Raw genomic sequence first — 16,309 nt, 5'->3', positions numbered from 1 at the left:
GCCGCGGATGAAGTAGAGGGCACAACACACAAAACTGCTCACACAAAGCTAATATTTTAGAGTGGGAGTCCTCAAACTCTTCCCATTTAGGGCCAGATAGTAAATATATTTGGCTTTGTGAACCATATGACCTGTGTTGCATACTCATCTGTGCTGTTGAAGTGCCAGAGCAGCCGTAGATATGTAAGTGAATGAGATGACTGTGTTCCAATAAAACTTTATTTACAAAAACAGCTGGTGGGCCAGGTTTGGCACACCAGTGTAGTTTGCCTGCCTCTGTTCTAGAGTGTGTGCCTGTGTGGGTGGGGCAAATGATGAGCCAGTAATCAACAGGTAAATAAACACATAGTCAGATGGCAATAAGTGCCATAGAGAAAAATAAGCCAGCTGTAGGGGGTCGGGATTGTCTTCACAAGATAGCCCAGTGTGGGGCTTGTCTTGGAGGGAGCCCACCACGATGAGAATTCCCGCTCGGCCATTTACTAGCTGTGTAGCCTAGCGCAGTTATGGCCCTTCTTGCCTCAGTTTTCTTATCCACGAAATGAAGATGACGACAGTACTTACGTTGTAAGACTTATGAGGATAAGGGAAATAATACATGTAAGTACTTTCGAGCCTGCCTGGGGTGTAGTATGATATTCAAAAAATGTTGTTTTTTATTGTGGTGAAACTTCTCATTTTAACCTGTGTGGGTTCTTTTTTTTTTTAAACAATCTGGAGAGTGGAGGAAATCATTTCTTTCTTGGTTGTTTTTGAGCAAGTAGCTCAGTTTCTTTTTAACTTATTTGGAGGGATTTGGGATGATTTTTTAAATGATATAGAATTTATTTCAGTAATAATTTAACTAGCATATTGAAGGTACATCACTCAGTTTTTCAGGTCAAGTACAATTGGATGTGAAAAATTTTGCAGTATGAAATCATAACCCACATATATGGCTAAATATATGAAATATTGCGCCTAAAACTTAGTTGGGTCATTTCTAGCAGTTTAGGGGATAACCTATTGGTAGACTTTTGTCTAAAAGATTTTTCCTCATTTTTGACTTTTTTTCTTTTTGTAATCAAAAAGAGAAATGTCCAGGTTGGAATTGTTTTGGAATTTTTAGAGTTACGAAAGCTTTTTATAATGTAGCAGTAATGCGTGGTCAGTCAGCTCTTGATAATGTACACGCATGCACCCACGTGCACTTGAAGAAGTGACCTTCGTGTTGGCGTGTGAGATGTGGTCTGTGTTATTTGTGGGGTTTTGCCTTTGCCTTCCACGTTGGAGGGCTTGCCCCTCGGTGATCACACTTCAGAACCCTCACAGCCCCTCTTGAACTGTTTAGGTGTTAGATGGTGCCGACAGCCAGTACCCAGGGATGCAGGCGGGGCAGCCCCAGGACGAGGACGAGGACGCTGCTGCAATTCTTCCTGATGAAGACACGGAGGCTTTCAGAAACTCTTCCATCGGTACGTTGACTTCAGGCCATGTACTACGGAGTGGCCTTGTCTTCAACCCTGACCTCTTAGGTCTCAGCTTCTGAGAAGAAATCTTCTGGCGTCTTTGTTTCCTGAGGTGTAGATAGCAAATGAGGAAAATCAATTGAGAAGTTATTATCCTTTTTTTGATCTAAATCCTGTGGTTTCATATTGACTTTGTGTAAATATGTGTATTTGTGTTTTCATTGGAAACTTGTCACTTAACCTCTCTCTCTCCGATTTTGAAGCCCTTCAACAAGCACATTTGTTGAAAAGCATGGGCCACAGCAGGCAGCCCTCTGACAGCAGTGTAGATAAATTTGTCTCAAGAGACGAAGCTGCTGACCCAGGAGATCAAGAAAGCAAGGTGAGACACTTAGGCCCGAGACGGCTCAGCATCCTGAGCTCCCGCGAGAGCTCATCATCGCCCTGGCTGCTGCCTGTCCCCCCAGCTCTTGGCTTTCCCGTCGCGGAGCGTTTGCTCCGCTGTCTCCCCGTCGCATATTGACCTCTTCCCGGGTCTGCTCTGCTTTTCTGCCTCTCCAGGTGGGAGCGCGTCCTCACCATCTGGTGGTCATGCAAGGCCTTGCAGCATTCTTGGTTTTGTTCCAGTGAATTGATTTATTTGTTTGTTTATTTATTGTGGTAAAATACTCATAAAATTTACCGTCGTAACCATTTTTAAGTGTACAGTTCAGTGGTATTAACTGCACTCACATTGTTGTGCAGCCGTCACCACCATCCGTCCACAGAACTTTTCTCATCTTCCCAAACTGAAACTCTGTCCCCATTAAACACTAACCTCCCGTTCCCCCGGCCCCCGGCCCCTCTCACCCATCATTCTGATTTCTGTCTCTATGGATTTGGTGACTCTAGGGACCTCATATACGTGGAATCATGCAGGATTTGTCCTTTTGTGACTGGCTTGTTTCACTCAGCAGAATGTCCTCAAGGTTCATCCATGTTGTAGCAGGTGTCAGAACGTGTTTACTACATTTTGCTTTTCTCCTCATCTCTTGATGGACACTTGGGTTACTTCCACATTTTGGCTGTTGTAAATAATGCTGTTATCAATGAGTGTGCAAATACCTCTTCAAGACCCTGATTTCATTTCTCTAGGGTATATATCAGAAGTGGAATTGCTGGATCATGTGATAGTTCTGTTTTTAATTTTTTGAGGAAACACTGTACTGTTTTCCACAGCAGCTGCACCATTTTACATTCCTACCCACAGTGCACCAGCGCTCCATTTTCTCCACATCTTCGCCAGCACTTGTTATTTTCTGCTTTTTTTGAGAGTGGCCATCACACTGGGTGTGAAGTGGTGTATCATTGTGGTTTTGATTTGAATTTCCCTGATGATTAGTGATGTTGAGCATCTTTTCATGGGTTTATTGGCCATTCATGTGCCTTCTTTGGAGAAATGTCTATTCAAGTCCTTTGCCCATTTTTTAATCAGGTTGTTTGGGTTTTTTTGTTGCTACTCAGTTGTCCATTGAACTATTTTAAAATTATCTCTATTGCTTACCTTTTCCATGTAAGTGTCCTGTATTCCCAGTTAATTTTAAATTCCTTGAGGGCAGGAAGTAGTGTTTCGTACTGAGTCCCTCCATGGCTGCTCGTCACTGTAGCGACCTCGGCTGTTCCTTCTGGGCCCCCTCGCACCAGGCCCACCCCTCGCAGCTTTGGGCTTCCCCAGGCTCTTTCCTCTGCCCGAGGAGCTTCCCCCGGATGCCAGGTCTCAGCTGCCCTCCTGTGTGGCTCCCTCCCTGCACACTGGGCTCATGCCTGCCACAGCCCACATGGCCCCGGGTCAGGACTCCCTCTGGCTGGTCTGATTCTGCTCTGCCGTGGCCCGTGAGGTTGGGCACCTGTGGGTGAAGGTAGGCGTCTCTGAATCCCAAGCGCCTGGCACAGCTGCTGTTCTGGGACTATTTGTTGGATGAACTAACGAATCAATGGGTGGGTTCCATGATTATAAGACAAACTGTCAGTTTTTCTGTTCCAGCCCTGCCGGATCAAAGGTGACATTGGCCAGTCCAGTGACGAAGATTCTGCTCCTCTTGTCCACTGCGTCCGCCTTCTGTCCGCTTCATTTTTGCTAACTGGGGAAAAAAACGGTAAGTGTAGAAAGGCAGGTGCAGGGTTGAAGGGAGTGACTTTAGGTTTCAGAGGTCATCTTGGTAATCAGCTTTGTGCCTGTTTGCAGCAGACAGAGTAGAATCTGGGGACGAGCTTTGGTTTTCACTGACCGCTGGGGAGGGAGGGGAAGACGGGAGCAGCGGGTTTAGCGGGTCTAGTTTTGTTTATCTGGAAGCTAGACATGTGCTGCTTTCAAGCTGAAGGTGACCCAGGTGGATTTGTTTGCAGCCTTGGTTCCGGATAGGGACGTGAGGGTCAGCGTGAAGGCACTGGCGCTCAGCTGTGTTGGAGCTGCTGTGGCCCTTCATCCTGAATCTTTCTTCGGCAGACTTTACAGAGCACCGCTTGACACCATGGAATACCCTGGTACGTTCAAAGTTTGTATCTTATTCCTCACATTTAATCATTATTTTGAAAACTATTTCAAACCGTCTTGACTATTTTAGTTTTAGAGCACTAAGTTTTCTGAGCTAATTTGTGGCATTTGAGGTGTGTTCTCCATAAAACACATAAATAGTCATGTTTTTAGCTTCCCGGACCCCGTATAGATGCAGTGTTTAGTTGAAACACATACAACAAAGCGATAGAAATCTGGGAACGTCAGAGCTGATTTGCATATGAATTAGATTTATACCAAAAACACAAATTGTATATAATCAAAATTGCTTTGGGCCACACCACCCAGGCCAGGTGTTCACACTCAGAGCCAGTGGGCACCGAGACCAGCTGGGGCAGCAGCAGGCCAGTCTCCTCACGATGGGTGAACGGTGGGAAGACTCGCTCTCCCAAATTTATCCTCCCGCCTGCTCTCTGTCTTTCCTTGGGTGAGGGGACAACCCATGCTTTTGAATTTATATTAGGTAAGTATGGACAAGTTTGAGGTTCTCTAATAATTTTTTGAGATGAAACCTTGGAATTTTGATTATTGGCTGACAACTTGGAATTGTAATACAGAAAATCTATTGTGTTGAAGGATGAATATAGAATATTTAAACCCCGAAACGTTTTTACCACTGATGGTTATTATATTCAGGTCTTTTCTAGATTAGGATCACTGCCTCGCCCTCTTTTTCTTTCCTGAGAATTCAGCCTTTGCCCTGAGTTAGAAAGTTGACAGTAGGGACTTGTACAGTGGCCGGCTGTCTCTCTCCACAGAGGAGCAGTACGTGTCAGACATCTTGAACTACATCGACCATGGGGACCCACAGGTCAGAGGAGCCACGGCTATCCTCTGTGGGACCCTTGTCTCCTCCATCCTCAGCAGGTCCCGCTTCCACGTGGGAGACTGGATGGGCACCGTCAGAACTCTGACAGGTAACGTCGAGTGTTCAGTTTTCAGTGTTGTCTCTTCCAGATGGCATTCTCATGTTCAGGTTCACATGAAGGTGTTTGTTCCTTGCTCTTCTGGTCAGGAAATACATTTTCTCTGGCGGACTGCATTCCCCTGCTGCAGAAAACTTTGAAGGACGAATCTTCTGTTACTTGCAAGTTGGCTTGTACAGCTGTGAGGGTGAGCATAATCATTTGTGGAAATCATTTCTTTGATTAGTGGAAATTTTACCAATGTTACAGTTAAAATTGGAGCTTAATATTAAATATTTCCAGACATTCTAAACAATAATAAACATCTGTGTATCCACCACTCAGCCTTAGAAGGAAAACATTGCCAACAGTTAAGGTTTAATAGACTTTGATTTAAATCTCAGAATATTTGTTTGAAGTATACTTTCCCTAAAGGGTGTCTATACCTTGCTCACATTAAGTGTAAAACCTGTTGAATTAAAAAAACAACAACTCCTTCAGGCCCGTAGAGTGGGTAGAGTTAAAGTGAAGCATAGGGGTTATTTAATCCCCTTTGTTTTTTGTGTCGAGGGACAGCCCCAGTCCTTTATGTGGTAGGAAACTTTATATCAGCTGGTTCATAACTGGCTAGTCAACAGCAGTCCACGTTAACCAGTAAAAATCAAAACAAAAACCCTACAGTTGTCAGATTTATGGGATACCATCCCTTTTTAAAATTTCATGGCCCGGCCAGAATTGTTCCTTAGTTCCAGTTGTTTGCCAAGTTTCAGTCCGTCTGTCTTTGCTGGAGCAGAAGGAAGGGGGTTGGCAGCAGGCAGCAGGCCGTGTGTGGAACTGCCCACGAGTGTGCTCAGGGCTCGGCGGAGGGTGCAGCCTTAGAAGCCCCGTCCTGTCCGCTCGGGCGGCCAAGGGCAGGGTCACGTCAGGAAGGGCTCGGGTGCTGGGCCCGCGGCTGAGCTCGGGTTTAGCAGTGGCGGTGTGGCGCGTGGTCGGTGGTGGCGAGGTCGGTGTCTGGGAGGAGAGGCCAGGCTAGAGGCAGAGTTACGGGGGGAAGAAAACAGTTTTGTGGAAGGGACACATTTACTTCGCACCTCGAGTTTACGGAGGTGAGTGTATGTGATAAGTGTGTCTGAGAGATGTGGGAACGGGGCAACATCCCTGTCGCTGTTAAAGGAAGACGGAGCGGGGGCGGTGGGAGGGGTCAGCGTGGGAGGGGTCGGCGGAGGCCCACCTGCCGCCCGCCGTGCCTTCCAGCTCTGCGTCATGAGTCTCTGCAGCAGCAGCTACAGCGAGTGGGGGCTACAGCTCCTCACCGACGTGCTGGCCCTGCGGAGCAGCTCCTACTGGCTGGTGAGGACGGAGCTTCTGGAGACTGTGGCAGAGATCGACTTCAGGTGAGTGAGTCGGGCTCGTTGGGTCGGCGAACCACAGCCGCTCCCAAGTCTGAACAGGCGTTGGAAGGCCCGGTCCCCTGGTGCCAGGAGTGACGCTTATCAAGTGACCCGTGTCAGCATCGGAGTGGTTTGCACGGCTGCCGCTGCCCGTCTCCTCCTCGACTTTGCCCCCTTCTTGGAATTTTTACGTACAGGCAGAGGAGTGGAGTTTTCCGGTAGTCTGAGTCATCTAAGTGTTCTGGATGGTGTGAATAAAAGAGCTCGAACTTCTAAAACAGTGAAGCTTGTGTCACTTGTGCTTGTTTAAACGAGTGTGCTTAACACTGGACTGAACTTAGCTGATCTGTATTGTGTTGCAGTTAAAAATAACTTCTGATGCCTTGCAGTTTTTCATTTTCTAAGAGTAAGTTTTCTTTCCAGATGATTTCTCTCTGTGCTTTCTTTTAGACGGGAAATTGCCCTTTATTGTCCAGGAATATTGTGCTTTTAAGCCCCCGTCTATAGAGTGCTTGTTGCGTGCCAGGCTGGGCTAGGTGCCCTCTGTGGGTTACCTTCTCTCAACCTCACAACATCTCTGTGAAGTCGGGGTTGCTTTCACCTGCGTCTCACAGACAGGACCCTGAGCGGGGCGGGCGGGGACCTTCCAGTCTTCGGGAGGCGCCAGAGTCTCAGCCCCCTCCCCACAGTCTGCCCTCCCCCCTTCTTCGGTAGGCGTCTGAGCTAATTCTGTAGGGCACTTGGGGTCTTTCAAAATAACAGTTGTTTATATCCATTTTGAAGAAAAATAGTTTCCTGAGTAGTGTCTGACTGAGTCTGGAGTCAGGAGAGCAGTGTAAATTCTACTTGTTTGAAAACATGAGTCTTTCTGCTGTTTTAAGTAAGGCTGCCTCAGAGCCTTCCCTGGCTGTTGGTTACTGTGCTGGAACCGGCCGTCTTCCTTGCTCTGTCAGTCATGCAGGCCATCAGCGGGTGTTTGTTCAGTAACTAAATTGTTTCATTGTGAAATATGTTCTTTTGTGTTAGGTTGGTGAGCTTTTTGGAGGCAAAAGCAGAAAACCTACACAGAAGGGCCCATCATTATACAGGGGTAAGCCCTTCATTTTTGTGAGGCTGTGATTTAACTTCCAGGAAGCACACTTTCCTAGTGGAGTAGAATGTCTTGGAATGCATTCTGTCCCAGATTTATTTCACATGAAGTATTTATTGACATCATGAAAGCTGTGATTGTATGCGTGACTTTAGGACTAGTGATGTTAAGTTCTTCCTCACTGGCTTTCCAAAATATCTGACCTAAAACTTAGTTAAATACAGAGATTATATATGTTTTTATTATCCTTCTTTCCAAAGCTTTTAAAACTGCAAGAACGAGTGCTCAATAACATTGTCATCTATTTGCTTGGGGATGAAGACCCCAGGGTGCGCCATGTTGCTGCAGCTTCGTTAATGAGGTACTTAACAAATATTTTATCTCTTTTCACTTTCTTGGTTAAAGTACTAAATGATATGAGAATGGGAAGAGAGGGGAAAATTCAGAGGACATGGGGCAGTATTCCTAAATCTTTTGAGTTCACTGTCAGCTACGCTTAAACTATCAAAAAAGATATTTTTCACTACCTTAAGGGTCTAAAATGAAAATTTAAACAACAAAGTACTAGCTTCATATTATAAAAGTAATGCACTTTCATGGCCAGAATTTTGAAATATGGAGACTAGCACTGGAAAAAATCACCTTCAGTTCCACCATTGGAGATAACCACTGTTAACATTTTTTCCTGTATATCCTGTGTACAAGTTTCTTTTTCAAAATTGGGACAAAATGTACATGCAGTTCTGTTATCTGATAATTTCCACATAATGTATTATTAGCATCTTCCTGTTGGAAATACTCTTCTAAAAAAGAAATTTTAACTGTCATTGTTGTCTGGGGCGGCACCCTCTATTCAGATATATTCATATTTCCGTACTGAAGTGCATGACATTTCATACAGTGTGAGATAAATAAAACCTGTAAATATTGTTTAAAAATTTTTTTAGTTAGTGGCCACTTTTTCACTATGTAGTTGTGATAAATTTTTATATAAATATTATTTGGTTGGATATTAAATTTTTATTGATTTAAATAATGAATAATGGTTCAGTGACTATTGTTATACATAAATGTTTATGTGTAATTTTTTTTCTTAGAATTAATTCCTGGAAGTTGAGTTACTAGGCCAAGCAAGCTTTTTGATTTTTTTTTTCCTAGTAGCTTTATTGAGGTATAATTTTGTATCTCTTAAAATTTACTCATTTTAAGTGTACAATTAAATTATTTTTGGTAAATTTACAGAGTTGTGCAACCTTCACCACAATCCAATTTTAGAACATTTCTATCATCTCAAAAAGATCTTTTGTGCCCATTTGCAATAATTCCCAATTCCCACCTGGCCACAGGCAGCCACTAATCTACTTCCTGACTTTAGAGATTTGCCTATTCTACACGTTTTATATAAATGAGATCACATAATAAATAGATGGGACTTTTGTGTCTGGCTTCTTTTGCTTAGTTTTTGAGATTCATCCATGCTACGTGGTGTGTTTGTTCCTTTCATTGTTGAATAGTATTCTGTTACATAGATAATACTCTGTTTTATTTATACATTCACCAGGTGGTATTACTATTTTCACTTTTTGACTACTGTGAATCCTGCTTTTCCTTTCTCATGGGTGGATTCCTAGCAGTGGGTTTTCATGGTTTTGTTACTTATTGTGAAATTTCTCTCCAGAAACGGATCAGTTTATGCTCCCACTCCCAGAATATGATTGTGCCTGATTCTTCTCACCAAAACAGCATTTCAAAAGAAGTTAAATATGTGTCAGTTGTTCAGGCAGTCATTGGTATTTCTTATTAAAATAACTTTTATCTTGTTTTAAAAGTAATACATGTTTACTGAACAAAATTTAGGAAAAATGTAAAGAAGGAGATAAAAATCTTTGTAATCAAACTACTCAAAGAAAACCAGTTACATTTCGGTGGATATTCTTTTGGTTTTCAATGTGGTCATTTGCATTTCTTTGATTACTTGTGAGGTGTACCTTTTCATGGATTTAACTGGATTTATATAACTTACTTGATCAAAGATCTTGGATCTTTACCATTTTCTGTGAATGATAGTAATTTATTAAACCTTAGGAAAAAATTATACTTATGACCAGGTCTTCATGGAGGAAAGAGACTTTAACTGAAGACACTGGGTTTGCAAACTAATGTGATAAAACAGTTGACTGTTTCTAAAGTTATGGGCCCGTCTGTAGGTGTGTGAGTGCTCACACAGGGTGTGTGCCGAGTGCCGATTGCAGGGAGGAGCCCGTGTGCCCCCTGCATTCTGCCTCTGAGTTCACTTTGGATTTGTGAGGGACCTCAGCTGGAGCTCCGCACCCGGGAGTGTGTGGGACGGTTTTGCAGACAAAATTGCAGAAGTGAGTAAGGGACAGCCCCTGGCATTCGGATCTGCCCTGTGCTCAGTGCTTCCTGTGTGCCGTGGCTTCACGCACTTGTTGATGCCGATCAAGATGATTAGAAAGAGAACTTTCAAGGTTTTTTAAATCAAAGCATTTAATTATGTGTAGAGAGATGTATGTAACTGTATAACAGACAGGAAGAGAGTCCAGCGCCTGGTCTTTTCAGAGCGGGTGTGTGGGGGAGTGGCCCTGCGATCGGAGCCTCTGCTCTAATTCCCTTGACGAAGGAAGTGTCTGTGGGTAGCCGGAGGGAGGGGATCACAGGTGGTTTCAGGTACTTTCTAAGGGAAATAAACTTTGCTTTTATGTCAGGCTTGTCCCGAAGCTGTTTTATAAGTGCGACCAAGGACAGGCTGACGCAGTTGTGGCCATGGCGAGAGGTCAAAGCAGCGTTCACCTGAAGCCTCTCATGCACGAGGCGCAGCCTCCATCTCACTTCTCCGCCAGCACCATAACCAGGTACCCCTGCTAGCCGAGGAAGGCGTGCCCTGGGCTCACTCTAAAGCCTCGTGTTTTCTAGAGAAAACGCTTGGAATAGGCGTTCCTTCCTTGATGGGGCGCTTCTCTTTTTCGGGGTCTACCACCCCGCCTCTTTATTTAAGCTCTGCTGCAGCCACACAGCAGTGACGTCGTAAATCGTATGATCTCTTTGTTATGAGCCACGTACCGACAGCTGTATTTTTCTCTAGGACTCTAATGCTATGTCTTCTCTAAAAACTTGTCCTTAAAATTTTCACTTTATTTGTGTTACCTGTGAAGAGTATAGTTATGTCGTGACATTAATGTTTAGGTGAGCAGGCTGTTAAAGAATGTCAGTGTTATTTAGGGTTATCACTAGTTCAGTGATGTGCAATTATTATTATTCACATTTTTTTGTGAGAGTCTTTTAAATACAATTTCAAATGGTTGTACACAGCGCATTCTTTTCTATGTCTTTTAGACTAGAAGACTAACATAGACTATGTTTTTTATTGTTGAGGACAGGACACTGAGGGAAACAAAAGTGAATCAACGCTAATCCTGCCTGGGCTTCATTTATATAGTTGGGGAATTAGAATTTGTATGTAACTACAAGGAGGGATTGAAATTGACATGTGCCATGAATGGAGTATGGAAAAGTGGCAGTCCTACAGTGGGAAAGGACTTTCTTTTGTCCAGAATCAGGAGTAGATTCATGAAGGATTTCTTTTAACTTAAAGCTTGAAAAATGGGCAGCTTTGGACACGTAGAGAGATTGCAGGCAAGGCTGTATTGAAGAGAGCATTGCTCCAGTGCTGTGGTGTTGGGAATTGGAGGAGGAGAGGGGTGATTTCAGCCATTTTCCTAGAATAATGACCACATTTATTCCCAGTCTTTCTTTAACTTAAAAGTCAAGACTGCTTTAATCTCTTGTAGCCTTTAATCTTAAAATTTTAAATGCCGTTTGAATTTTGAAAATGTCATAAGCTTCAGTGGTAGATTATAAGTCTCCACGTCTCTTTCTCATTAGAATATATAGAGGCTATAACCTACTACCAAGCATAACAGACGTCACTATGGAAAATAACCTTTCGAGAGTCATTGCAGCAGTTTCTCATGAGCTGATCACATCAACCACAAGGGCGCTCACAGTAAGACTCTTTTGGTTGGTCTTAATGAGGTTACTTTTCAGTAGTTTGTGTGGTCAATTATTAACGGTAGGATGCTTGTATTAGAGCTCTTATGTGTGCGGCTTACTAAGGAATTGTGCTTCTGTGAATAAAACCTGTGAATAAAAATTTATTCCAATGGGAATGGAAACAACTTTTTTTTTTCCTGAACATTAAATATGTTCATTGTAAAAAAATTCAGCCAGGGGAACTCCCCAGCGGTCCGGTGGTTAGGAATCGGCGCTTTCACTGCTGCGGGCCTGGGTTCAGTCCGTGGCTGGGAACTAAGATCCCACAAGCCACGCGTCGTGGCCAAAAAATTAAAATCAATCAATCAATCAATCAATCAGCCTGTCTAGGAAGACATAACAAAGAAAAGAAAAACTACCATAATCTGAATTGGTAGTATATCAGAAGTTTAAAATATCTCTAGAATAATTGACTCAGTGACTTTATAATATATACGAAGCGGAAAAAAATCAGAAGTGCCAACAAAGATTTTTGTGTAATGTGATTATCTGTATCATTATTTGTGATGCTGAAATTGTAAAAGAACCATAATGTCCAAGAGTCCAAAACTGATTAAATTCTGATTATAACTAAATTCTGTATAGATGGTGATATGCTTATCATGCACTTATTAACATGATGGTTTGGAGGATTTTTAACAATCTGTAGAGTGATCATTTGGATTATAATGAGTGAAAAAAGGCACAGTACAAAACTGTGTATGCTTGTGTACAGACAGATCTTGCTTATGAAAAACAATGTTCACATTAAACACATTTCTTACATACTCAAGAAAATGTTTGGCAGAAAATTTCCAAAACAAATTTTAGGATTATGAATGATTATGCTTTTTAAGATAGTCACAAATTTTCTAAAATGAACAAGTCTAACTTCCATAATCAGAAAAAAAGAGTGTATACGAAAGTAGTGCCAATTTGCTGATTACCAGGTTAAATCTTGTCATTTATTTTATGTGACAGAAGGAATGCTTTCATGTTGTGAAAACTCAGACAATTATGATTAGACTATCTTGATAAGTATATAAGTGCCTTTCAAACTTAAATATTGTTTGGGCTGTCTGCAGTTTGGTGTTCCCTTGATTTGTTCAAAATATTATAAACATTATTTGTATTTATTGTGGCCTGCATATGTCAGACACTGTTCTAGGCTTGGGATGTAAAAACAAAGAGGATCCCTGCCCTTGTGGTTCTTTCAGTCTGGTTAGGAAGATGGACATTAATTAGCTCGAGTGCTGGAGCAGATGGGGTGGGGTGGGGTGGGGTGGGGTAGGAAGGGCGTTCCAGGTGGGGGCGGGGAGCACAGGATGATTAAAGTTCGAGGCAGAGGAGGTGCATCACTCCTGGCCTCTCCTCACTGGGATATAATCGACCCTCCTTAAACCTGTATCTCAGTTGTCCAGCTGTATCTTCTAAGGTATGAACTTGTATCATGGGAGGACAGATGTCTTATCGTTAGATACAGATCCCAATTTTGTTTTCATTGTTCATACTCTTTATAAAGGGAAAAAGGAGGTTCCATTTAATAAACTTTTTTGGTGTTTGAGTGTGATTTTCTCATTCCTTTCTTCTTTAGTTTGGATGCTGTGAAGCTCTGTGTCTTCTTTCAACTGCCTTTCCAGTTTGCATTTGGAGTTTAGGTTGGCATTGTGGGTATGTATATTCCTCGGCACATGGCTGTGTACAATTATGTGATACAAACATAGTTATACGGATCCCTTTCTTTCTTTCTTTTTAAGTCTCACCTTAACAGTTTCATCTTTTGGAAAAATACCCATCGGAATATTTGCTTCTGCCCTGTTAGTTGTGTGGGAAGCTAGAGAAGGAGCTATTGGGAAATACTGAATTACTTGTAATTCTAATGGATGTCAGATGCTCACTCTTAAGCATTTTGGAGGGTCTGAGGGTATGATTTGCAGGTTAATTTAAGGGAATTTGCATATGCTGGCAAAAGACTTTTCTAATTGGCTTGATTCTCTACAAAATTATTCACTATGTATTAAAAGTTTAGAAACATTTTTCGTTTGAAATCAAATGTGAGCTATCGTGCAAAATCGTAATCAATTACAAGAGTAATTTAGGAACTATTATATTTATATTAGCGGTTCTCATTTAAAAATGATTTTCTTCCAGTAGATGGCCCTATAGCATCTGTGAAATAATTCTGAGTCTTCTACAGCATTAAGGAGTAAGCTTTTGTTATGTATACTGATAACTGAGACAAATTTAGTAACTCACTGTCACATTTGGAAGGAAATCTACAGATTTCTTGTGTGTGTCAGCATACGGCCAACTAACTTTGCTTGAAGTGGGTGCATTCTCTGGTCCCGGGTGATGGCTTTCCTGTGTCGTAGATTCAGCATTAGACCTGACTTCAGAGCAACTCTGGTGTTGGGGTAAACGTGCTAAGTCAGAGTCGAAAGAGAGTTAAAAGTTATCAGAGTAACCAGTTCCAATACTTCCAGTCAGATCTGCTACCTGATTTCCTTTCTCGGATGACTTTCATGGGACTCTGGTTCCAGGAAAGATGCTAGTTCACAGTAGTAAAATCGCTTTATGAGCTGGCATGAAATGAACAGTGATGTGCCTTCCTTTTGGTTCATAGGAGAAAGCAAGGCTGTTATCTTAAAATTTTTCTGTAATTCAATCTTGCAAATGTCTGCTTTCAGAGTGCCCCCACTGAGCGCCTCTGATGAGTCTAGAAAGAGCTGTACTGTGGGCATGGTCACGATGATCCTGACCCTGCTTTCATCAGCCTGGTTCCCACTGGATCTCTCAGCCCATCAAGATGCTTTGATTTTAGCCGGGAACTTGCTTGCAGGTATTGGTACTGAGTTGAAAGAGGGATTCTAGGTCTTTAACTTTTGATTTCCTTTGGGGAGTGGCGGCGGTGAGCGTATGGAGGAAAAGTATTGAGGTCATTGCCAGGGATGGCTTGTTCCTTTAGTCAGAATTTCAGACATTACCGACAGGCATAAATGTGTACTGCAGGCAGCTATCCTGTGCCGAGTATTTTAAAGCAGCCCTTTCCCAATCTAGCCCCTCAGTTAGCTATAGGTAAACTCATTTCTAATTTCATTTTAGCGGGCACCGTGTGCGGGTACTGTCTCAGGCACGGGGGCCATGAGAAAGGATGGTGTGTGGGCTCCGTTCTCAAGTTGAATGTAGGTTTGTAGCAACACACGTCAACAAAAGTTCAGTGGCCGCACAGAGCGGCTGTAATCACTCTTTGTTGGGGATTAGGACAGGAAACAAGATTTATGGGCTGGCAGGAGAGGACACCAGACAGGGTACAGCACATGTGAAGGCATGGAGACGTGAAAAATTGTGTGACATTTGAGAACTGAGTAATTTTGGATATCGTGTGAGGGCGAGGACGAGGATGGAGAATGTGGCTGGTGAGGGATCCGTCTCCGTTAATGAGGACTTAGTCTGTTTGCTCTGGGAGGTCATTGAAGAGCCTTATGAAAGGGAGTAACAATCTGGTTAGTATTTTAGAAAGATCACTCGGCTGACGTGAATGTGGATTGGAGGAGAAGTTAGGGAAACCCGGACTTAAGGCAGGATCAAGAGAGTCTGAACAAGATAATGGCTGTGGGCTGTGTGGGAAGAGGCCCATTAGAAGAGAGTGAAGGGGGCAGAGTCAGCACGTCTGGATCACCAGTTGAACTTCAGTTGTAAAGATCAGGAGGGGGACTGTCACATCCTGGGTGGGTATGTGATGGCGGCCTTCATGGAGGTTGGGGACACAGATTCGGGGGGAGATGTCGGTTTCCTGTGGAACCTGAGGCATCAGTGGGCCCCCAGGTGGAGGTGTCCAGCAGACTCTCGACACAGATGGGTCTGAAGGACTTATGTCTTGGCCCCACACTGTGGAGCTGGGGAGGTAATGTCTGTGCCTATGTCACAGCCAGTGCCCCCAGATCTCTGAGGAGTTCGTGGGCCTCCGAAGAAGAGGCCAGCCCTGCAGCCACCAAGCAGGAAGAGGTGTGGCCGGCTCTGGGTGACCGGACCCTGGTGCCCATGGTGGAGCAGCTCTTCTCCCACCTGCTGAAGGTGGTCAACATCTGTGCACACGTCCTGGATGATGTGGCTCCTGGACCAGCAATAAAGGTAACTCCTTGCTTGGGCAGCTGTTTTCAGCTGGTCCAGATGGCTCCGTGGGCTTCCAGGCATGCCTCTGTTTACTCATCTGTCCCTTCTTTATCCTCTTTTGCTTTAAATAAACAAAATTGCTCATATCGTGACACTAGATTTAACACCTAGATGTGCTCATCCAATTTATAGCCCGTTTGGTATCGTCTGTCATTTACTGTCACCTCTGAGAGGGAAATACCTGGCTTTATTCTTGGGCTTTCAGCGTTGGCCAAGAAAGCTCAGCATTGAAGTTGGTCTCTCCTGAAATGTTTTGCTTTTCTTTGAAGTACAGTTCAGTGAAAACTATTCACACAATGAATTTAAGATGGATCAGTTCACTTGTAATTGTATCTGATGGTTCACTCTCTCTCCTGTCTCTTCCACCTTGACAGCTCAGGTTCTCCTCTAGCTGCCATTCGGTCCCCCTGCTGCTACAAGCTTCTCTTGAGTCCTTTCTCCCAGCTTAACCCCTGAATTAGTGTACTGCTTCTCTGACGCTGGCCTTCTTTGCAAAACCTCTCGGACCCTGGACTCAGTCCACTGCATCGGCCGTTGATTCTTTAACCCCTGCTGGCCTGATTTCTGCCAGCTCCCCATAGCCACACTCCCTGCCAAGACCCGCCTTTGACTCTTGTGGGTACTGGGTACTTTGCAGACCCTGTCTCACCTCCCCTCTGCATCTCCCAGGACCACCTCTCCTGTACTGAGACGTTCTC

At 43.6% G+C, this 16,309-nt stretch overlaps 1 protein-coding gene across 4 annotated transcripts in view; it reads left to right on the top strand.

Moving 5' to 3' along the window:
- HTT (huntingtin) overlaps positions 1 to 16,309 on the top strand; it is a 136,409-nt gene that overhangs the window by 49,713 nt on the left and 70,387 nt on the right. For all 4 annotated transcript variants that reach the window (XM_059923695.1, XM_059923696.1, XM_059923694.1 and 1 more), the window contains 14 exons: positions 1,331 to 1,454; positions 1,712 to 1,830; positions 3,472 to 3,583; positions 3,834 to 3,971; positions 4,761 to 4,919; positions 5,018 to 5,115; positions 6,162 to 6,301; positions 7,325 to 7,388; positions 7,649 to 7,749; positions 10,115 to 10,261; positions 11,292 to 11,412; positions 13,033 to 13,109; positions 14,126 to 14,277; positions 15,367 to 15,569. In XM_059923695.1, the coding sequence (XP_059779678.1) occupies positions 1,331 to 1,454; positions 1,712 to 1,830; positions 3,472 to 3,583; positions 3,834 to 3,971; positions 4,761 to 4,919; positions 5,018 to 5,115; positions 6,162 to 6,301; positions 7,325 to 7,388; positions 7,649 to 7,749; positions 10,115 to 10,261; positions 11,292 to 11,412; positions 13,033 to 13,109; positions 14,126 to 14,277; positions 15,367 to 15,569 (1,755 nt within the window). The remainder of the gene's footprint in view (positions 1 to 1,330; positions 1,455 to 1,711; positions 1,831 to 3,471; positions 3,584 to 3,833; positions 3,972 to 4,760; positions 4,920 to 5,017; positions 5,116 to 6,161; positions 6,302 to 7,324; positions 7,389 to 7,648; positions 7,750 to 10,114; positions 10,262 to 11,291; positions 11,413 to 13,032; positions 13,110 to 14,125; positions 14,278 to 15,366; positions 15,570 to 16,309) is intronic.

This window comes from Balaenoptera ricei, chromosome 5 (assembly GCF_028023285.1).
Source record: "Balaenoptera ricei isolate mBalRic1 chromosome 5, mBalRic1.hap2, whole genome shotgun sequence".
Classification (NCBI taxonomy): Eukaryota; Metazoa; Chordata; class Mammalia; order Artiodactyla; family Balaenopteridae; genus Balaenoptera; species Balaenoptera ricei.
The sequence above is the reverse complement of the archived record's forward strand: the minus strand, read 5'-3'. Positions and strand labels throughout refer to the sequence as shown.